Consider the following 23,244-nt stretch of genomic DNA (forward strand, 5'->3'; position numbering starts at 1 on the left):
TGAACTTAATGGTTAAGAATTATCTATGTGGGTTCGACGCAACTAATCCGAAGTGAAAGAGGTCGAAAAGTACGGGCGTTTGAGGAAGAGCTGGAGGTGGCCACCGGGCCAGGTTGCGTCGTGGACCAGTAAACATTTGCAAGGAAAAATCTAGTTGTGTTTTATTAAAGGGCGAAAACCTTTTTACCCGAATGAGTGCAGTTTATTGTGTTTACGTGTTCTTCCGGATCACTGCCCACAAATCAGTTTCGTCAGTTGTTGTTTACCTGGCAAGGAACGATATTCAAGTAAATATCTTGCTGTAAAGACAGAAACACACACAACTTAGTTGTTGATAATGATCAGCTTTTCGCGAAAATCGCGAAGCAGAGAGCGAAATTCAGCATATCTCTTACTCAGTACTTTATTATGGATACACTACTGCAACATATCAACGCGCTCAGGTCATGGTGGGAGAGAGCTAACCTGAGAATCTATAGGAAAGCCGAGCAGGATAGAGCCTAACGGATTCTCCATTAAATTTGGTAGTGAAAGTAGGTGAGTGCTTTACCCATGAAAATATGAACGCCTGCCAAAAAGCGAATGGAATTGTTATTGGTCACCTTTCAGTAGAAAGTATCATTGGATGGCGAAAGTGTCAGTTGACCTTCACAAAAACCGAATATGGGTATCACTGGATGGTAACTCATGTCTCTCGAATACTCACTTTTTCTCTCTGCCGCACTTCAGCTAATCGCAATCCAGAAACTCAGTTACTGTCTGTTTCTGTGAGCTTTAATAGTGAGTTACTAGTGAGCTTGCTTTTCGCTGAGTTTCATTTCGCTTCGCTACAGAGAGCAAAAGGCCTTTTAGTAAAAATTAAGCCTGGTTTTATCGAGGGTGCGTCGCATCTCTTCTATTTTTTTTTAGAGCTTAGAAGATCGATAATTTTCGTTAACAGTTCACATGACGTAATCGTGAATGCTCCAAACTAGGTAGACTGTACGCGAGAAGTTTTAGGCTCTGTGGGAAAGGACTTCTGGACACTGCTGATATGCGAGATATGTGAGGTATGCACTTTTGGATAACCGTAAATTTGTCAGGAAAAACATGATCTGTAGGGGCAGAGGATACTGCGCCTAAAAGCTGTAGATAACTGCAAGCGAATCTGTCATGCGGTAGAGCACAGGACATAAACCGCTTTAAAAACGTCTCTCTCCGAAAACTGTTTGCAATTAATAATCCCCGCGATTTCTCTTATATCTAATGGTGTCATTCTTGCTTTATGGAACCTCAGCGATTAGTAAGCCAATATTCGTGACGGGCCTTTGCCCAAAAAGTATTGAAGTGTTGTCTAGGAAAACGGCAAAAAATACCGTCTTTTTTGTATAATATCTGTAACAACAAAGAAGCAAATAGAGACTTATAAATGCGTTCCATGGTTTGGTGTCTTTCTTTGGGTAGACATTTCTCAGAACATACTAAAAACCTTTGTGCTCGTACGTAATCTTCTAATTTGAAGACAGTTGTAAGGTTTACAAAAGACACCTAGCAACCAGCATTCAATCAAAATTGTGTTCCAAACATCAGCTAAACTCTGCCTAAAAACGAAACCAACTTAATCTGCTTTTTTTTAATCCAAACAAATATTTTGAAATACTTTGTACATTTTCTAGGATAAAAGAAATTGCGAATTACAAATAGTTTGCCACGACGATCAATCCCTTAAGTGCAAATGTGGCAGTCGAGTCTGATCCAGTAAATATCATAATAGTACTCTGGATGATATTCATGACGTGCGCTACTTAATTTTTAAATTAACTTTCTTTTTGATTTCTCGAATAGCAAGCTAATCAGTTTCACTTGATAGCCCTAGCCGTCGCAATAATACTTGCTTATCTGTGTGTGCTATGTTACATTCTAGTTCCACAAACTCTATTATCCATCATTCCACTTTATACTTATACAATCTATTGGGGCTTCTTTTGGTCAGCAACTGGTCTCCAGCAACCCTGAATACTTGTTTCGAATAAATAAGCAGCACTAGTTCAGTACTGGCTTTTAACAGCTATACCCGCATTTACTGATTTTAATACAGCTTCAAAGCTGAGTTCTGCAGTTTTCTCATAAAAAAAAGTAATTTACTGTTAGGAGCTTCCATAATTATCAAAAAGACTCTGAGTCATACTTGCCTTCAGTATATCAAAGAACCTAATTTACTTTGGGTCTGCCGATTAGAAAGTTTATTTATAATACCTTAATGACGTATAGAAATAAATATCCCATTTTAAACTTGCTTTAGGCTGAATGAGATAACCATCATAGAGATGATCTTCAAACGGCTGCGAAGGTTGAGGAGAAGCTGAGAGGAGACGACTACTGTATAATACAATTATTCCTCGGACATGAAATTCGAAAGATTAATCTACAGTACAATGATTGAACTAGCACAACCGAAAGCTGTTTACGCAATACTTGGTAAAGATACAAAGGCACGGAGTATCTGCAACAGATAGAGCGTTGATTCAATTTTTTTATTTACAATAATACACTGCAGAGCAACGTAGCGATCTGCTTATTATACACTCAAGCCCAGACAGCAACTGCAAATTAGATTATATGTATGTATGTCTACAAAGCCGTTACTGGCCTTACACACGCACAGGTTTAACTTTTCTTTAGTGCCATAAAGAAATTTCTCAAGAAAAGCACACTCAAAATGACCCGCCAAAAAAAACACAAGCAATTAAAGTATTTGTTGCTACTTTCATAGAACATGCTAAACATTATAATTTAATCGTATTAAAAAAAGGAGAAAATTCATTGAACAGCGCGTTTGATTCCTCGACTAGACGGAAGATCTCTCAACAAATAAGGACTCGTAAGACATGGAATGATATTCTTACAATAGCACAGCGATTTGAAGTCTAAGTGTAACAAAATGCAATTGGACAAAGCAAAAAAGTACTTATTTAAAAAAAATCATGTAGTAAAAGGCGTGTAGATTGAAGAAGATCCAACCTCAAAAGAGATTAATACGATGACAAAATCGATATATGTGAGGATTCCTTTTTTACGAGGATTTAGGCGTCTTAAACCTTTACATCTAGCGTATTCAAAAATAGAGGTTGATCGGAAAGCTAGAATGTAAACATACTTTTTCTGCTATAATGCAGATAAAGTCACTAAGTACTATAATTCAAAATGAATATTATACTTGGGGAAACCGCCACGAACCGAATGAAATGAATAATTTTCACCCAGTGGTATGCATAAAATGCTAAATCTATCACTACAAGAAATGTATATATTTTTTTTAATCAAAAATGATAAAATGCCTAGAAAATTTAGATAGATCGTACCTGGAATCGCTAAGTCACCACGTGCGTTTTAATGACATTTAGCCTTGCAACACCGAAAAACCATATTTTATTAAACTTAGGAAAACTTTATATGCATTTAGTTATAAAACTGATTGGGCAATGCAGAAATGAGTGAACACAGAGCTATTAAAACATATGTCAAGTGCCTGGTCTTATCCGATTTTCTGCAAAGAAAAGCCCGATAAAACTGCCTTTACATGGATTTTGAAGCAGGATTTCTCCAACAAGTGCTTAGATTCCGGATTACAGACATATTTGAGAAATTAGATGTAAAATACAGTTATATTCTATTCTATCGTTATGGTAGATTTATTAATACTGCTCGATCATCCTATGACGGGAGTTCTAGGAATATAGTTATATAAGTTACTGCTTGTGATTATGATGATGACGTTTCTAAAGGTTCATTACTATAGAATCTCGGTTATTTAAGATAAGTATTTAACATGAATATTTTATACAATATTTCTTGTGACCCAGAGTGTCCTAAAGATATTTGTTAAAAGCGATAGAAATAGAAAAGGATTTTTAAGAGCCTTAAAAGGAATATAATTCACTAAAGTTTTTTAAGGTTGCGGTGGTTCTACATTTTCTAGGTTAAATATAAATAAATGAAGATGATACATATAATAAATATAAATAAATAAAATATAAATAAAAATAAATGAAGAATAGATGCGGTTGTTTAATGTTACCTTGGCGATTTTATGTAGATACGTCTAGAAATTCCCGTAGCCCGTTATCATTTGCAACAGAAGAAAGTCTACCTCTCTTCGAAATCGATTACTCATTTTGATATCGGTGAAAGCACATAAGTGAGAACCTGACTTTTCAGCAAGATTGGTAACTCACTATGCTTTCTAGGCGATCTTTCTTTCAAATTTCTTCGAGCCACGAAAGCCATGTTTTTAAATGTTACTCTCTCGTGAGCACCCAGATCGTCTAAAACTTTCCGACCAGAACTAGAACCACTAGTTTGTAAGCCATTCCGTAGGACTTGAATCTTTCGACTAATACACTGATAGACAAAAAAGGCTGTAGCTTTCGCCGCTTTTGGAGTCCGCACAATATCTGTCGTTTTGCCGCTCTTCCGGAAACCGATCTTCTTACACGTGTAGCCGCTTAGTGGCCGTTGCTGCTACTATATACAGGAATTTCTTGAAGATTTAGAGCACCCTCTGTATTCCAATCAAATCATCCAATTCAGAGGCTCTTTATGGCTTGATTTTTTTGACACCTAGGAACCTCTTCAGCTGTGACTGCCTATATCCAGTCTTTCGGTTACATTGCCGTCTATAGCTCTTCATAATACGCGCAAGAATAAATCCTCTATATTAAAAGTAACTTACTCAGCGTGTTTATCCTCTTCTAGTTAGACGGATGTACTCTTTTTCTTGCTCCGGACTATTCTATATGTTTTACTTGAATTTGTTTTTAGCTGTTTAAGAAAGTCTTTCTAGTATTTCCTCATGCTACTAGCAATCACCAGTACTAGAGCGCGTTGCCATTGCTAATAACACAGAACTAAGTTAGGTATTGTTTCTATGTAATTTCTAGTGTTCCTGATGGCTCTCGTTCCCTAACTTTGTGCAAAGTCCTGGCATTTCAGGATCTTAATAGTAATCCTAGAATAACCAACAGGCAGACAGTCCCGTTCGCAGGCTTTGGTCATGATTTATTAAAATTCAGCAGGACCGTCAGATTTTCGTTCTAATCATGACGCTTATGAACTCTTCCGCATCTCGGGCCTGATGTTAAAAAAAGTTTAGCAAAAGGTGAGCAGTGACTCAAGTGTTACCCTTATTTGTAAGTGTTTGTCATTCGTTAGTCGGCTCTGATTGCAGATTACAATCTGCAATCATTGTACATGTGATTCCTACATGTCGCGATGGAAGGTCGGCTTTCCTGTTCTCAACCGTCAGATTGTCTTCTTTTATCCAGTGTAGCATTAAATGGTTTCTTGTACTTTCAGAAATAGAATTCAAGCGACTCTTGAGCGCTTATATTTTGAGCAGGTTCGTCAGGGCTATCTCCATCGTTTGATTGCGCATACTTATCTGAGGATGTTCCCATACCTCAAAATATGGTAAACATTATCCCGCTGGACACGCTCTACCTGGGTAGTCAGCCGGTCTTTCTAAAAGCTTTTAAAAAGTCGGCCAAGTTATAGAATGGTTTATGCAATTGCCCTCCACGTATTCGTAGCAGTGGATGGTGGCTCCTGGATGGTTTTCAAAATGTGGTCTAATGGTCCTCACTTGAAACAGAGCCACCATTGACCTTCCCGTTTTTGCATTGTTTAGCCAAGTGGTCGAGCCTCTAGCGGCTGAGGTATGCGTGCGAGCCTTTAGGTCTGCAGTTCGAGTTGCCAGTATGGAACAAAAACCCGTGGCTATCTGAAGCTGGGAGGCTAGAAATTGCCAGCTAATCTACTCGTCGGTTAAAGGGTTTTTTTGTAGAAAAAATTATGAAATCTGGTGGATGCAGTTTAGCACGTAACATAGTCCCGGCTTTACTCGCACACAAGAAGAGGTCCGCATCTCGCAAAACCACTATTACAATAGGCTCCGACACACTGCTGACAGGTCGGCTATGTGTTAAGAATCTTAAACACTACAGCTGCAAAAATAAACCCACCATACGACTTGGTCTTACACTTTGATGACAAAATCGTAGTCCATTTTTCCTGACAAAATTAATTTTCACGCTGATTTCTTCTGACTTCGGGCACACGATAACAGTACGGAAAGCATCCTAATAGTCAATACCTCTTTAATGCTGACCCTGGTGGTGTTTTTGAGCACTACTCTGTAATGCCACTAATGTTTGGCACTCCCGAAAGGAGCTGTTCCGCCAAGAATGCCTTAGCCCTTTCTTTTCAGATAAGAGTGAAAAGAAAAAGTGTAAAAGAATAAAACAGACTCGCGCTGTATCCCTGTAACCTGTAACCTGTATTTAAAACACAGCTTGTCAGCTCTGATCGGTCGCCTCCAACGCACACACCGCTCGGCCAAGCACACTAGAACTCCAACAAGCCACGCAGAATCATGTACAAAGTTACCGGATTGGCCATGTGTAATATTTGAGTATCTAGACCAGTAGTGGCAGATTAATAGTTGCCGTTATACAATAGTGTGATATGTTATTCGTATTAATAGAAAAAAATACGCCATTCAGACTTTAATTTAATCATCGTAATGCAAACGGGTTCACGATACACTTGTATAATTTTGTTTCTCTAAGTCTCTGTTGACATTGTGATGTACTTTGGTACCATCAAGGAAGGATAAAGATGTTACTTTTTTTTCTAATTTGGGTCAGCCCGACTATTGTAGAGAGGGCTATGGGAATCGGGGAGAGCGGCTTGCTGATAGCGTAACCACAGGAATGACTGTGATTTAATTTTAGATAGCCCCGTCTTCTGTAATCCAACTTTTCTTTTTCGCTAGGGGGTGTGTTAAGAGTTAACAAAACTATTGTTTTGTTTAATGGGAGATTTTTAAATAAATTATTCTGGTAGGCGACTTAAACGGATAACCTACTAATAAACGTAAAAACCGGCAGCCGCTTTATTGTGTCAAAGAATTTAGTTATGCAACGGTATGGCCTAAAGGCAAAATCGACGGCCTTCATAAAGTGTTTAGGCTTAATCTTAAACGGCGCATAAGATAGTTATGATTTTGTCCGTAAGTTGTGGCACTAAGTACTAAAAAAGCCGAAAAGAAAAAAACTTTTTATTTGAACCCTTGCAAAGACATACAGATTACCGAACTATTCCCAGACCTTTTATTCGGAATGGTACGCCTTTCAATGAAGCACCAGAACGCAAAATTACTTTTAAATTATTTTTTTGTCATGGCTTAGCCGTAGTCCAGAATTCTTCCAAAAAGGACTTTGCCTTGCCTATGTATGGATCACTCTAATAATTTGTATTTTTTTTATTATTTCAATTCAATTTTGGCTTTTTCCACCGATGGTTGCCCCATATGATTGCCACTTCGTCGCTAACGTTTTTGATTCATATACGTTTGACTCTATAAGACGTATTTAATTACGCTCCTAACCACTCAAAAAGTTTTCAACTTACATCTATTATGGTTACACAAGAAGGTCCCCTTATTCGAAGTAGCACCAGTTGATGCTGCTATCCTGTTTTTAGCAAAACATTATCAAAATTGCCCCCTTTCAATTATAGACATTGTCAATATGCAATCGTGTCGTCATGGCTGTTGCCACTTGCTGGTACCATCTGACTTTTTCTGTGCCCGAATCATGCATATTTTTCCACGAAGAGTTCACTATGATGATTAGTTGTTGATGAAAAATTAAACTATGCTAAAAATTATTTATAGTTTGTCTTCGAAAAGTGGAAAAATGTCTGTAAAAATTTTTTTAGCATATAAAGTCCCTATTAATCAGGGCTTTATTAGTGAGAGCTAATTAGGAGTATGAAGCAGTTGAAGGTCAAAGGTACATAGAATGCTCCCTTTTAAGCGTTCGACTACGAGCTATACAACACCTTTTTTCGCTACCCTGCATTATAGATTTTGGGAAGCGAATAAGCATATACATACAATATACAAACCCGAATAAACCGTTATGAATGTTTCTCTGAACCTCACTACTGGGTATTCAGTATTGTGTTTTCATAGTTAGTTTGAGTTCAAACTAGTATTGGCATTCTAAAAATACTTTTCATTCTGCTTCGTGCACTTTTCATTCTAATGTTTCGTATTTTTGTTTCCTTTGTTGTGAATATTTGTCACAGGTTTGGTGCTTAACTGCTGTATTTTTGGTGCCTTAATGCGCCCACTTCAAATGTGGACTACAACAACCGAAAAACCGTTGATGCAACGTATATGGGAGGAGAAAACTGGACTTCTAAGACAGGTGAGTTTACTCGCTCCCGTACGCATGCTAGCAAACTCAACTAATTTATTATTATTTATTGTACTCATAAATATGATTATGATGATGAATATAGAAGTAACCATCATTGTCATTACTATTTAGTCAACTATTAGGCTGTTAAAAATCAGGTCGTTGAAATTAAGCAACGTTTAATTAATTGGGCTAGAATGACGATTTTTAATATATGTTAGAGGTATTCTCTTTTATTTTGTATGGAATTGCTCCGATGACCGTGCAGCTTCTTGGCAGCCAGTACCTACCACTCGCGTCTCCATGTATAATCCTTCAACCTATAACTTTTCGGAGAAAAGCGATAGTGAAATACGCTTTCCTGCCAGTTTCCCTTTTCAGGGAATGGAGAGCCCTGTAATGACATAAACAAATTAGATCAAGAGGATTAGCGGGTTAAAGCCAACCTGGATACATATCTTTATTCAATCCAGGGAGTAATTGAGGCATGGCAATAAGATCTAGCGTTGTCATCAAGTAACCAGACTGCGTGCTTCCTATTGGCGTACCAACGCTCCATAAGTCTCTTTAGAACTTGAAATAGCGAGCTCGCGAATGCAGCCCGCTACCTCAAGTTCGGCGAGCATTTTGTTGTAGGAAATGCCTTTGATATCTGTTGTAAATATTACTGCTACGTCAACTTACCCGACAATGCCACCAAAACCTATTTCTTCTCACGGCATTGCCTTTCTCTGGCCTAGACCTTTACCGGCCAGAGGTAGAAATTAAACTATGCCTCGTGTATGGCAACCTTAGCTCCAGGCGGGTCTCTTATAGATAAAGTTCCGCCAACTGCACGTAGAACACACCATGCGTATTTCTAGCTGCCCTAAAACGAATTCACATAGGATCAACTTCTTACGCAGTTTTCACACTTCCAGTATTTGGATTATATTTCTATAACACGTTACATGTAAAATGTCAGTTTTGGCCGAGCACAAGGCCCTTGGCTTTACACTCTGCTTTTGCAAGAAGCCTTTTCGGTTGTCGCAATGCTTTTTTGTCTTTCGAGTCCTGGTATCTGGTCACTTCTTTACTGCTATTCAATACTCCAATCCTCGTTGTTTTTTTTTTACTATTTACATACTGTGTTTCCGTTTCAGACCTTTTTGCCTGATGTGTTGACCAACTTTCGATGAATTTCCGCATTGCTGTGACCTTCCAGGAAGATAATTATAACTACACGTTGATTTTTGAGACTAAAAGATGTTCATCCTTCTAAACTCATGTCTCTTGGAGTATAATCGAGCGGTTTATTAATGGTTGCCAATCAAATTTCTGTTACGAGCACGTAGCTCAAAAGTTTTTCAATTTCGAGGTAATAGTGTAATGTTAATAAAAGGAAAATGTACATTATGAATATATACCCCATCATGTTCCCAATCCTGTTTGTAGGTTCTTATCTAAATTCGAAGGATATAGGACTTAATTTTATTGGGTAAAGGCTCCACAGAGCTAGAAGGATAGCCGAAGCTCTGTGTTAACCCTTGCTTCTTAAAAGAAAACATCACTGAATCACATGCACTATAAAAGCAGAGTTATCTCTCGTCACTGTAAACGACGAGAACAATCACAGGTATTCTGCCTTAAATCAGTTATAATCTCAATGCGCTATGCAAGATCTTTCGAGAAGTGTTCTGCCGTTTTACTGACAGAAAAGTTATCAAACTTGTTGTAGTTAAATATAAAATAACCAGCGAGTAGTCTTCTGTACTAAATCAATCCCTTGAGATTTTTGAGATCAGCTTTTGTTTACAATTGCCTTACACTGGTCTATTAACATTAACTAATGGTGTAACATTATACATACACTATTCGCTATACAAATTTATCACATGCTACCAAGGAACGCTATGTGGGGGTTCTTATAGTTTGGGCTACATGCCTTTATTATAGACATGCGGTTCACGTTACTCACACGAAATGCTGCGTTGGCTTTTCTGCACCCTGAACGTAGAAAGAACGGTTAAATGCGACTCCGAGGTCTACATAATCCGTCAACACAAATATTACGTAACAATTTAGGGAATAGGTTATTGGATCTGCTGCTGTTTTGAATACACCGAAGAAAAAACATGTCAATCGTGGATTATTCATTCATAAAGCCAATAACCTTTTGCAATTTCGATTCGTAACTCTTATTCAAATCGTCAGCCTGCATTGTGTACGTGATTTTAAGTGGACGTAAGCACCGACCAAGATCTTGTGCAAATATTGCATACAGTAGTGGACTTTAATGTATACTTAGCATAAAATAGTTATAGAGAGTGATTTCGCAATTTCACAAAAATAGCAAACTTTCTGGCAGTGTAGTAGGTATTGCACTACTATAAAATTCGTGCACCAACTTTCTAACGCAGAGTTGTATGGTCCGCAGGATGACTCCCAAAAAAATTGCAATAAATCACAAGCAAAGGTTAGCATTTTCAAGATAATCCTTATTCATGACAAACTTTAACGGGATAGGGCGGATATATCATAATCCATCAGTGAATACCTACATACGTCCACAGTTCCTAATAGTAATAATCGGAACAGGTCATTGTTATCGGAGGCGTTTGGGTACGGAATACAAATTATGTTGTATATTATAACATACTTCTCGTGGCAATTGGTTTATAATTTATTACGCATGTGTAATTATGAAAAAAACATACAATGGATAATAGACCTTCAAAAATTACGCACGAAACATTGCAGCCATAAACAGGAACTGACGTCAAAGAAATGCTCGCAACTACTCACCCGCCGTTGCTTTCTTGTGAGCTGAGTACTCCTTGTTGCAAAAATTTAATATTTTGTGATGGTAACTAAATCACGTACAAAATAATGGCTGATATGTCACAGTACACATCTTCTCAGGTATAATCGTATGGTTCACACGATCGAAAATATTTAAGTAATTAGAGTAATGGCACAAACGTACTTTGCGCTCAAGTGATAATTGTTAATTAAAAGATGATTTTCCTGTTATCTTGCGATTAAAATATAACTATTCATAAAACCAAGCGGTGCAATGCGCTCGTTGCACTGAATTATTAGCCAAAAGAGGCCATCGTGTACCCTAGCTTTGTGGTTCAGACGGCCGCTACTGCAGAAGCGAATGTGCAGTGTATAGGACATCGGCATTTTTTGTGAGTTTTTTTTAGAGTGAACTGTCAGATATTTGAACCGCGGCTAGTCTACCATACGCCAGCAGTAAAACAAGAAAAGTATTTAGCCCTGTTCAATGTAAATTAAGCTAAGTACGCATTAGTTGCTATATCACGCTATGACAATGCAATGGCAGCGGTAGGAATGCACAAAAGTTTACTGAAGCTATTATTTGAGCGGGTGAGTTCACGTTGCACCATTTACTCTTTGCGTGAATGGATATTGGAGTTTAAAAACATTCAGACAACAGAGAAAACTTAAGCTTTAGGCCCAAATATAAAATTATTTATGCACATACCTGGGACCAATCCAAAAAGCATGTAATCTGGATTTGTGGTAAAAAAAAGATCGACATACGAATTTGTAGAACATCATACGCCAGTCATATAGATTAATCAGTATTTTATTTGGGTTTTCGGATTACAAGAAAGTTTTTTATTTCATTTTTTACAGGATTCGATTGGACAAAGTCAGTTCTTTCTTGTTCAGCATCCGGATGGAACCGTCGAAAGGCGACTGAAGGCTGGTGTTAACACAGAGCCCGGTATGACAACCTTAGTGAGCTGAAAGATACAAAGTACTGTCACATTATATACACAGTATGATAAATACATTATTTAAAATAGGAAACTGTCTTGATGAACCGTATTGATTGATAACTGTCTTGGGCGCTAGGTGTTTTTCTTTAAGTCAAATACTGAATGTAGTGAAAGCGATGAGACAAATGGTTTGCATATGCTCAGTGTAACAGTATAAGCTTTAGTTCACGTGATAATTTAAAACAAATGATAGAAACATATAATAATTCGAGACCAATTACTACGCCGGCTGCTTCTAATTTCGGATGGTAGCCAAACATTTATAAACACCATTTGTTGAGAAACCATTTGAAGCTACGGCTACCTTTATTTAGGTACTATTTGTAATAATACTGAAAACACGGCGGATGCGGTTTGATAGCTTAATTGAATGAATATTATTTGGTCTGTAATGCGCGTTCCGCTCAGTACGCCTATTGAATCTAATCGTGCTTGTCTGATTACGTTCAAAGACCACATTACTTTCAACTTGTAGAATTTCACAAAAGCTTTCTTATATATACGAATGTGCATATATAGGGGATAATGGCTAGCTGGAACTAATTATTTGTTTCTGACAAGGAAGTCTGCCCTAAAATGAATTACGCAATTATTATGGATTAAATTGTTTGCAAATTATGAAATAAACACGCTTGTAGGTCCTAAATTTAGTACAGTTCGAATTGCTGGATTTGTTACCGGATAAATACTTCAAATAGAGTTTCCGTTGGATGACAGATGTTTTCACATTAAGTAACTTATGAGAAACATCGAATTCTACTTAATCCACGTATTCCGCAAAAAAAAAGTCGCTTTTTCAGGCAGAATATTATTTGTTGTTCAGTTCGCTTCTTAGTCAATTCACTAGATTAGAATTGTCCAGATGACAATGTTGTATGTTGTACAACTTACTTTTTTTTGAGTCCTTCGGAGAACGCAGGCATCCTTTGAACTAGAATCTAGACAAAGAAAACCCTAAAAACCGTATGACTTCTAACTGATATATACTCATAAGCAAAGTGTTTCTTAGACAAATTCAATTTCCTGTTGCCTAAATTTCACAGTTCACATGCATGGAGCCCCAATATAATTATTACTCCTACTACAATTATTCTTCTAGTACTACTCCTAGTACTACAATTATTCTCCATAGTCCAGTGGGTGCTGATAGCAATTTCAGTGATCCTTTTTCACTAGTCTTTGCTCAGTTGACAAGACTTAAATACTTGGTGTAATTTCTGATGTCGGGCCAAAATACACTTCTTTGACATTTACATGATATCATTGTTATACCTGAATGAGCTTTGTGATGATCGGTTAGGATAAACATATTTGTAAGTTGCAGTCGTTACTTCCTTGTTCAATATACGTTAGCCCATTGTTTTCATAAGCTACACTGAATTTCGACCAGGATCTTAATATAACTTTTTTGATTTTTTTAGTTGATCACTTACTTCTGTAGAAACGAGAGGGCATCATTAATATGAAAATGAAAAATTTTGAGGATGTATTGCTTACACCCAAAACATAGTACGTTTAGTTATTTGCTGTGGTAATGTCTGTTAATAAAGCATGCTTTGAATCCTTAGAACAAATTATGCAGGCGTCTGAGAGGACGAAAATAATGTTGGTAAAAGGAACACACTGGCCTTCTACGTACTACCGAAATAGGCCTGTCTATATTTTCGCGAACACTAGTCTTTGTTGAGTATCTACGCAAATGTATTACTTTTTATTGAAGAAAAGATCAATAATATACGAAACACGATCAAGCTGCTGAAGCAAATACACACAAAACGGGACCAGCCTAGATTACGTAAGATATTAGACAACATAACAGCAAGTTATGGGATTGCGATTATTAATGGTGTTTGTCTAGAAGCGATGAACCTTAGATATACATGCTAGTTGAAGTGTAAAAGTGGCAAATATTGAGATTGGAAAAGTTTTTTTTTAGCGAGCATGTAGAACATGTTTTAAACAGTATCGTTGTGTACATTAATCTCAAAAAGCATTATTTCGCCAGCTTCAACCACATATACAAATTTCAAAAAAAATTTTCGACAGGTCAATTCCGATATAGAAAAAGGTAGCTTGTAAGCGGTGATTACGTTAATCTGCTTTCAGAACACAGATATGAAATAAACGAAACAGGTTAAATGATACAGGTCCATTTTTGATGAGCTTCATCTTACAGCCAGTAACATCAAGACTGACTTTGCGGTGAACTAAGATCTTTAAGGAAAACAAAGGATTTCATTCGCCTCCTTAAAAGCATTCAAGAGAACCTAAAGGGTAGCTCTGCTATGTCGTATGAATGTACTGTGTGCACAAATTTTCCCTGTATGCGTGTAATATGTTTTGCATTAAAATTGAGCATCAGCAGGAGTGATATCCGTGCTTTCGACAATTTTTTGGTTAAAAACCTGTCATGAACAGCGGATAATTGTGTGTGTCGTTTTTGTGGCCAGCGACATCCAAGATACCATTAGATACCATTTTCAAACTCCCGGTGATACACTGGTTGTGACTTTGATCATGTTTCTACTATTGTTAATTATGTATGGTTCCATACGAATTTACAATTCAATAAAGACATTATTATGTTTATACGACTTTTTGAAGAAAAAGTTGAATGCGGATGCAGAAGCTGAAATTTTTTTTGGACCAAGGCTGAACCAGGCCTTAAATACAGGAAAAAGTTTGAATCTGTCGGAAACAGACTCGTGGCCGAAAAAGGGATCAAGTGATTCAACCAATCTGTCATTCCATTTAAAAAGTAATTAAACCTAATGTTCCAGCGATATAATCTGATTTGAATGAAGAAATTGGCCACAAAGATTATAGTCATCCTTTTTTAGGATGCGCGCACTTCTGTAGTGTCCGAAAACAGCTAACATAATGATTAACGAAGTCTTGTTACGACACATCGCGAGCTCGAACATAACTCTATCTTAAAGCAGAGAATTATAACTTGATGTGCTTGTTTATCCTTTTAGTAAAGTCTTTCAAATCAAAAGTCCAAGTTGTGTCCATATTTTTGACAGCGGTATAACGACGACTTCCGGTATGAGTTGAAAACTCTGTGATGGTAGATGTCGCAATCCACAATTAAAGGTAATGATTTAAGGTTTTGCAGTCCGCCATATAATTGTTCAAGCCACTACTATGCGTTTATAATGTTAACTTCTTAATCTCGTAATATTATCGTTTTTTAAATACAACGATGTCAAAAGACACCTGCGGATGTACACGTCATTAAAGCAATATATATATATATATATATAATCTAATGTACTATTAGAACAGTCTATTTGCCTGTTTGTGCGTCCGTATATGTATGTCTGACTCAAACAAGTCCTGTGATGCGATTGCATTGAACTAATTTTTTTTAGAGAGCTAGAGTTTCTTCTTGAAGTCAGCTTCGCTTGTTATAGTCGATTAAAAAAAATATTTTTTGCCGGAGTTTCTGTTCCCTATATATATATAAAACATAATGTTAACTTGGACAAGTTGGTTATATTTTGCAATTCGCTCAACAGCCGCTAAAAATTTGTGAATGGTTTGTTGAAAAATTGTTTGAGTTTCATGCTCTAGAAGATGCGCACATTATAGGATTCAGGGAGAGTTCCATTTGCCATATTTTCTCTCTCTAGCAGTCAAACGGTGATTTTTTGTAAAAATGATTGGAAGTTGATGAATTATGAACCATCGTGGTATATAATTATATCACATTGGTCAGTTGTATGAAAATAGCTTTAATTAAAAAGTTGTTCTTCTAAGTTCCCCAAATAGGCACAACACTGAGCTTCCAAATTTTTTGTTGTCTACTATCCTGGTAAAGTAATTCATGTTTGATAAAATACGAACCATGTTGACGAAATATGAATTAATTTCTTGATTGCATGGATACATTTTCTAAGGGGTAACGTATTCGACTCATAGAAAAAGATAATGATAGTTTAGTTACTTACCAAAGTGGTCCATGAAATATCAGTGAGCTTGACATATTCCATATTCATTGTTTGCACGAGTATTTTTTTTCGGGGCGATTAATTCAGGATTCAGGATCAATTCAAATAGAAAACGGTACGGGATGTCGAGATTACAGCAACGCTGTAATAAGAAAGCGGTAGTAACTGAAAAAGGGTTTTGACTAGATAAAACCCCAAAATGATAGCGCGCGAAAACCGTAAGTTAACTGTGTACGTAAAAGTGTAATAAATATCTAAGAAACGTTAAAATCAAGCTCAGTTATTTCTCCAAATAGCAGATTACGTGTAATACATTAACGGGGTAATTGCAACGGATTACTGGGATATTCATTGCAGCAGTGTAGCCAATGGGTTGCTGGGACATTCAGTTCTGCAAGGTACCAATCCAACCAGGGACATTAAAATATCTGCACCAACGTTGATTAGATCAATGAAATATAATCACTGTAGTAGCAGCCGTATAACAACATTAATATGAAAACGTTTCAGATTGGATACAGTGATGCAGGTCTACGATCGAATTTTACATTAGGCTAGATGTGACACTATACAAATTTATTCAAGTTAGAATAAAATTATGTATAGCAGTTAAAAAGTAATGGGTTGGCCAGGGTAGAATAATTGCAACAGTATAATTGTTGATATATTCGACATAAAATTTACGTTAGGCTAGGTTACCGGCATAAACAAATAAGATTATCAGAGAGGTACTGACATTATTATTGAGGTGAGAGTTTCGTATAATGGGCCAGATACTAGACAAAATGAAACCAAATGCAGAATTGCAGAAAAGCTATTAAAATATTTTAATGGTTGAACCAGACACGTTAGTGAATATTAACATTACTACAACAGAATAACGGAATTGAACGTTTTGCGGAATCTAACAAAAATTGCAAGAAGATCACTGTAAAGATATATATCTGCAATCAAGTTATAGTTCGTTAGGTTAAGCATAACCCGAGTTGAATATACTTTTATTAGGCCACGCTCATAAAATAACTACAAAAGAGTAATGCCTTAGGTGAAGCAAGGTAATTCGATAACTGCTGGTGCATACTTAGTTTACGTTAGGCTGAATTTTTATCAGTCGATCAAATAAGCTAAAGCGCGAGCACAGTTCGTGGATTTTGAGTTTAGTGTTAGGACTCGATAAAAAACCAGATACTGAAATAGATAGAACAGCAGCGTGGTCACAGGATCGTTAGGACATTTTAATGGGAGAACGAACGAACAGAGCAATTGCAACAGAGTAAAGGTTAGTAACAGATTAAGCTAATTAGAGAAACGGGTATCCTGCAACAGGTCAACGCAGTTGTTACTGCAAAATCCCAGGCGAATTTAAATCTATATAAAGCAATTCAGTAAAATAAAATATTAACCTAGGTTTAACGAAAATCAAATCCATTGATATTGTGCCAGGAAACTGCTGCTATAGGGTAACAGGTTGATACATATGTAGCTAGACTAGGTGTGACATCAACAAATAAATTTCTTCAACAAATAAAAACAGCAAAACGAAATGTCGAAGCGCAAGGCAAAAATCGCGGATTCGTTTACTACATTGCAAAAAGTATGTGTCTAGTTCTCTGTTTGTTACCCAAACAACCCTCGTGAATGGTCGCTTCAAGCCGATATTCTTTGGATTTCTAGATTTTCAGCCTGGAATAAGCTGCGCATGTAGCGAATTAAATGAATCATCCTTTTAAGACGGAGGAAGATTTCTTCACCGGAAGAACTTTATATTAATTTGAATAAGCTGCCCATTTTTTGTGATCTGCTTGACAACCGTTGATAAGTTGTAAGAGGTTTATATTAGAAAGTAAGGTTCATTAAAACTCTATATAAAAAGCACAACATTAGAATTTATGGGATTTTTTTGGATTCTTACTTATTTGGTTATGATTTGAACATGCGGTCCAGGTCTATCGTTGGAAATTTTCCAAAGGCCTACTTTACATACGTTTCTTTCTAGTTTTCACAAAACAAGCGCAATATGGAACATTTTTAATATTTTACGTTTTTGCGACTTACTTCTAAAATAGTTATTTTAGTCGGGTAGTTGGAAGTTGGTGAAATATAAATTATATTCTTCAGGTGAATGCATATATTTAAAGTGAACAGGGTTTCACGGTAACTGCAACCGAACAATGTTGGGCTGTAGTCAAGCAATAGTTTATGTTGCAAAACCGTTATATTATATATTATATATATATTATAAAATTTATATTTGAGACCAGATATGTGGAGCCGAGTAAAGGCAACGAGAATGTTTCTAATAAAGTGACAGAAGTTCGTTCTACAACGCGATAGCTACAACAAGGTTACAAATGGTGTAATACAAATGAAATTCGTTCATATTAGGGCATGCTGGTAAAATAACTGTAAAAAGCTGGTGAGTTAGGTCGGGCAACGAGATAACTGCCGGGATATATATTAGTGAAGTCTATATTCCAGACTGGGTGTAATATCGAGAAGCCTAATTAGTCAACGCAACGACAAAACAAGCGCGGGTCGAAACCCGCAGATTCACCAAATATTCATCGAACATATGTAGGTAGTTCTATCACATTTATGTACTTTGAGTTTTATAAAACTTCCTAATCCCTAGACGTAAAGTATACCTAGACCGCTTGAAAGGTAACGTTGTATGTTGCTAGAGGGCGTTTAAGCGCTTGGCAACCAAGGAATATTCTGACCTAGAAAATGTCAAGAACACCAGCTTATTACAGTGAATCAGTGAGAAGTGAGGGAAAATTCTCTGGTGAAATGGTTCATTGGCTGTTGCAGCGGTATTAGAGTAGTTCCAAGTCCTGTGGAGGTATACCTATATACGTAAATTACCTAACTACCCATTTATTATTATATTATACTAAGTAATATGAATCTCGAATCGGTCTGACAGGTAGCTATAGACTCTATAGCTATGAAATGTCCTTATGCTGAAGTACGAGTTGTAGATCATGTCTCTATGGGAACTATACATAAGCAAACGTATTTTTTTATAAACTTGTGTGTAGTGAGTTCGTGTCATTTATTATGAGAAGTGGGACATGTTATACGTGAATTACATTACATTCTCTGTATTAGGTGTGCATTCGACGCTCTTTCTTGACCAATGGGGAAAGGCTTCCGGCTCGGAAGGCCCACCGCCCCTCACCCTTTCGCCGATCGAAGAGTTTGATCCCAAAGGAAAATCGAATGGAAGTCAACCACCTGTAAATGGAGTGCCAAGTCACATATCGAATCACACTATCCAAAACATTGCAAGGAGAAAAGGTATCATCGGCACGATCTGTCATACTGTGATTTGACGGCTTGGCCACTAGCGCACATGTCACACTAATCTCCCCTATATCTCTATCTGTGTGTTTTGATGTGCGTTTATGAAACATGACCCATAGACATCTCTTTCAGGGTAATATGATAAGCGCTTTTTTGGCATTGTACGTGTGAAACAAGCATACTTTAATAGAAAGAACATGCTTACAGCACAAATTAACACTTTTTACAAATATTTTAATATTTTTGAAAGGAACACTAAGGTGTCTGAAAAACTTTTTATGCAAGGCATTAATTATACGTATATAAAGAAATTTTAAGTGTCTGTGCTTTTTCAGGAACAGGGTCAACATATTATAGACACCTGTAAACAAAAATTTTGAATAGAAGAATTAAAGAAAACCCTTAGGCTCTGGTGACGTTCCAGAAAAATAAGCTTTAAAACCAACTTTATCAATCCTTACGTCTATTAGAAGTCTGCCAAAAGCTGACTTGATTTACACGCATTTCTAAGAAGCTAAACAGCGGCTAGCACGTACCTGACAACATGAGGACATATAGCACACACGTTGGTCGAACCCAAAGACAACATACCAATCAAATGTCGAATATGTAGTTAAATAGATGTATTATTTGGTAAAATTTGTAAATATTCATATGTAACTACTTTGAATATATATACATATGAACTACTCAAATCCTTTGATGTCCGAGGAACAAAATACATCAACCTAAACATGATTATCCTAAATATAAGAATATTTAAGCTTCCGAATTTTTTATTGCGAACATTTTTTTCATTCTTCTTTAATTTGTTATTCATTATATCAAACGTGTAAATGTTACCAAATTCTTTATACCATGGCGACGTCATGAACAAAGTCATTTTATACAGTATGTATAAACCTTTATAGAAAATATTAGAAAAACATAGAACATAGTTTAGCGTTGGTAGTGTTTCAGTAACTGCAACATCTATTAAATGTTGATTTACATATGTATATTCCTGAGAGGTACGTCAAAAACTGCCATATTCGACAATGCTGCGGGAAAAAACAGATAGAAATTGTCATTAGTTGGTGGTATTCTCTGTAGACTTTAAGAAACATATAATTCAGGCAGATGTGTTTAGTGCTCATAGTAGCCGTCATAATATAAAACAAGTATGATAAAAATAGAATGTCTTGTTTTCAAGAAACATGCGAACAATTTACGATGTAGACACTATTGAGTGTAACCGCGTGACTAGGGAGCAGATATGTCTGACTGGCATGCATTATAAATTTACCTACTGTAAAGAGTACCCACTAGTACCAGCACAAATGCTATCTATTCGAGCCAGCCTGTCCTTATACAGCTATAACGACGAAAATCTAAATAAACTGGTGCGAGTCCCCAAACCATGTATGCGTCCCAACGTACGGCCTAGAGCCGAACTCGCCTTTCCTTATTGTTCACGCACAATGTGACACCCAGTTGACAGTGGTTCACGATTTGCCGTACTGAGGTCGCACGATTATCTTCAACATCGTCAAGCTTGTGCGTCTGCGACGTTTGCTCAACACGATGGAACCAAAGCTTTTGTCTCAGCTGTGCGGATCGTGTTGGCTGACGCCAATGCGTCTCGACCTTTTTTACAGCTACTGAGTTCAAAAATGGCTGCTTCGGTGGCGACTTCCTTCACACAAAAAGCCACAATTATATTTGAGGAGCAATATATAGAGCTATAGCGATGGAAATGTTTAGGACTATTGGTACGGGTCGCGAGCTTACTATACCCTACTGCCTGTATTCTTGGCCGTTACATTTATTTACAGAAATATTTACAGAGTAAGCCCTGAAAATGAACTTATGTTCGTGTAGGAGAACGTTGTTTCCTGAGAACACATATTGAAGAAGTTACGGGGGCAGTATTTTTGACGAAGATTAAGTATTCAACGTAAGCAAACGTCGAAAAGTGAAGTACTATAATTATAGAACCGGATGGTTCGGACAAGTGCAAAAAAGGAAATACCTTAGTGTAAATTTTTGTATTGCAAGTTACCTTGCTGAGCTAAATAACTGGATATTTTAACTAATATCCAACCCTGTAATTCTCCCGGAGCTAGAAACAACATATCGATATTTCTTAACTTAAAACAATTTCTTATTTTTAATGATTACCGCTATAACGGAGACTAACTTAAAGCGGAGTTAAACATGCGTCCTATGACAAGCGCTTATCCGCAAGTTTACCCTGCAATTTGGCTGAGGGGATTAAAGTTGTGAGGCAGCAATGACTAGAGGAATATTATTGACTCAACTCTTGCGGAGCGGAAGCAAATGAAAAAAATGTTGGCATTAATAATTAGGCAATCAGCACTCAGCCATTTTTCACTTTCAATAAAATCAAAATGAGCCGTAGCAGCAAGATCTGAAATTTTTGGTTCACTATTAAAATCAGACGTACGACCAGCATAAAGTACCTTTAACTGAGGTTCAAAACATTGATACTCTCATTGAAAGCCAAAGATAAAATAAAGGAGAATAGTTGACATACTTATGAAAGAAACGCACGGAGATACTCAAGGTCATGATAAAGTATTCTGTAGGATTTATACAGGTATCAATGTGCGTTAGGCCTTTATTATGTCTATTCTTATCAGTTTTGTTAATTTAAATCAGGCGTATAGATCGGTGCTCCTCGGTGCGACCCTAGTTTAAAAAATAATTACTTATTACATTTTTCATAAAGCCAATTGAAATTCAGTAGTGCCAGAGTATCGGGATCACCGCTACCGACGCCTAGTTGCTAAGATATTAACACCTAAGGTTTGATAAAAATTTGGTACTCTTATTGTAAAGTCAGCTATCACTACCAAAATCCTTGTATCTAAAAGTGAGATAAATTGAATACGGTCCACATGGAAGACCTCATACATATGCACAAGGTAGCGATCTCAAAATACTAATAAACTGAAAGTTCAACCTTCGGTGTTCTTCACCTCTTTTATTTCTCCGCTATGTGTTTACTCTATATACCATTTCCAGAGATCAAGCAAGGCATAGCGGATATGTATTCATTCGCTATCAGTGGCAGAAGGCCAATAAACAAAACCGGTATGGCAAAAGACAGTACATGTTTCTCAGAATTTGCGCGCAAATTAGCTATTATCCAATATTCCCGCACTGAACAACTTTTACAAACACTAAATTTACCGATAACTCGAAAGCGACGGCCAAGTCGAAAAACCGTGATTTAAAGTTTAGAATTAAAAGGCCACTTTTGATACATGTTTTCTACTATAAAAATTAACAGTTGTTCTGGAGAAGAGAGTATCAAATGTTAATTAGCCAATTGCAGATTAAAAAACTTTTTTAAAGATGGCTTCTCAGTGGATTAGATCTAAACTGAAGATGCAATTGTGATGAAAAACACGAAGTCGTTAGTCAAAAACTGACAATAAACAGGGTAAGGATTAGGGATTTTATGCACTAACCGCGTTCGAATTAGGAGCTGTTTATTATTTGCATTCTAACCGCAATACTCGGCCATGGGTACCAGCCATTTACCAACTGTACTTCCACAGCATTCGTGCGGCCCTATTACAGCCGAATCTTTCGCAATTCGGTGCCCGAATTGCTTGATACAAGGCCTTTTAGCTGCCTACCTTCCTAACAGCTGGGCGCTATCGCCATAGTCTTGTAAGGGCCCTAGCGGCCTCGCGTTTCCGTCCATTGTTTTAGTACGTACTCGTCACTTCTTTTCGTAGGGTTTTTATACGATATATGGCCGCATGCGGCACACTTGACCGACAAGGGAAACGCGTGTTTTCCTTGTCGGTCAAATCTTTCCCGACTACATTAATCTTTCGCGGCAAAACTCTCGCTTTGCTTCAGCATTGGCAATGACTTGGACCACATTACCGGTACTAACGGTTGCCCCGGGAAGTTACTTTTTCAAGTATATATATA

The 23,244-nt window shown here is 37.0% G+C and overlaps 1 protein-coding gene and 1 long non-coding RNA gene across 14 annotated transcripts in view; one reads left to right on the forward strand and one right to left on the reverse strand.

Annotated features, from left to right (window-relative positions):
- LOC111250277 (uncharacterized) overlaps positions 1-23,244 on the forward strand; it is a 99,041-nt gene that overhangs the window by 44,857 nt on the left and 30,940 nt on the right. For all 10 annotated transcript variants that reach the window (XR_002673274.2, XM_022805250.2, XM_086985945.1 and 7 more), the window contains 3 exons: positions 8,131-8,252; positions 11,889-11,979; positions 19,099-19,287. Coding sequence is in view for 9 of the 10 variants with exons in the window: in XM_022805250.2 (XP_022660985.1) it covers positions 8,131-8,252; positions 11,889-11,979; positions 19,099-19,287 (402 nt within the window). In the remaining variant the exon portion in view is untranslated. The remainder of the gene's footprint in view (positions 1-8,130; positions 8,253-11,888; positions 11,980-19,098; positions 19,288-23,244) is intronic.
- Positions 8,621-23,244, reverse strand: part of LOC147755962 (uncharacterized) — a 23,354-nt gene continuing 8,730 nt past the window's right edge. The window contains exons 3-4 of one of the 4 annotated variants that reach the window (XR_015325579.1): positions 15,988-16,129; positions 8,621-8,637 (exon numbers count right to left, since the gene is read on the reverse strand). This is a non-coding gene — a long non-coding RNA (uncharacterized LOC147755962). Of the gene's footprint in view, positions 8,638-11,857; positions 16,130-23,244 lie in introns of those variants that run through there. The other 3 variants (XR_015325578.1, XR_015325577.1, XR_015325576.1) reach the window with 3 other exon arrangements.

The sequence above is a fragment of the Varroa destructor genome, unplaced genomic scaffold (assembly GCF_002443255.2).
Source record: "Varroa destructor unplaced genomic scaffold, Vdes_3.0 BEIS01000004.1, whole genome shotgun sequence".
NCBI classification, from domain to species: Eukaryota; Metazoa; Arthropoda; class Arachnida; order Mesostigmata; family Varroidae; genus Varroa; species Varroa destructor.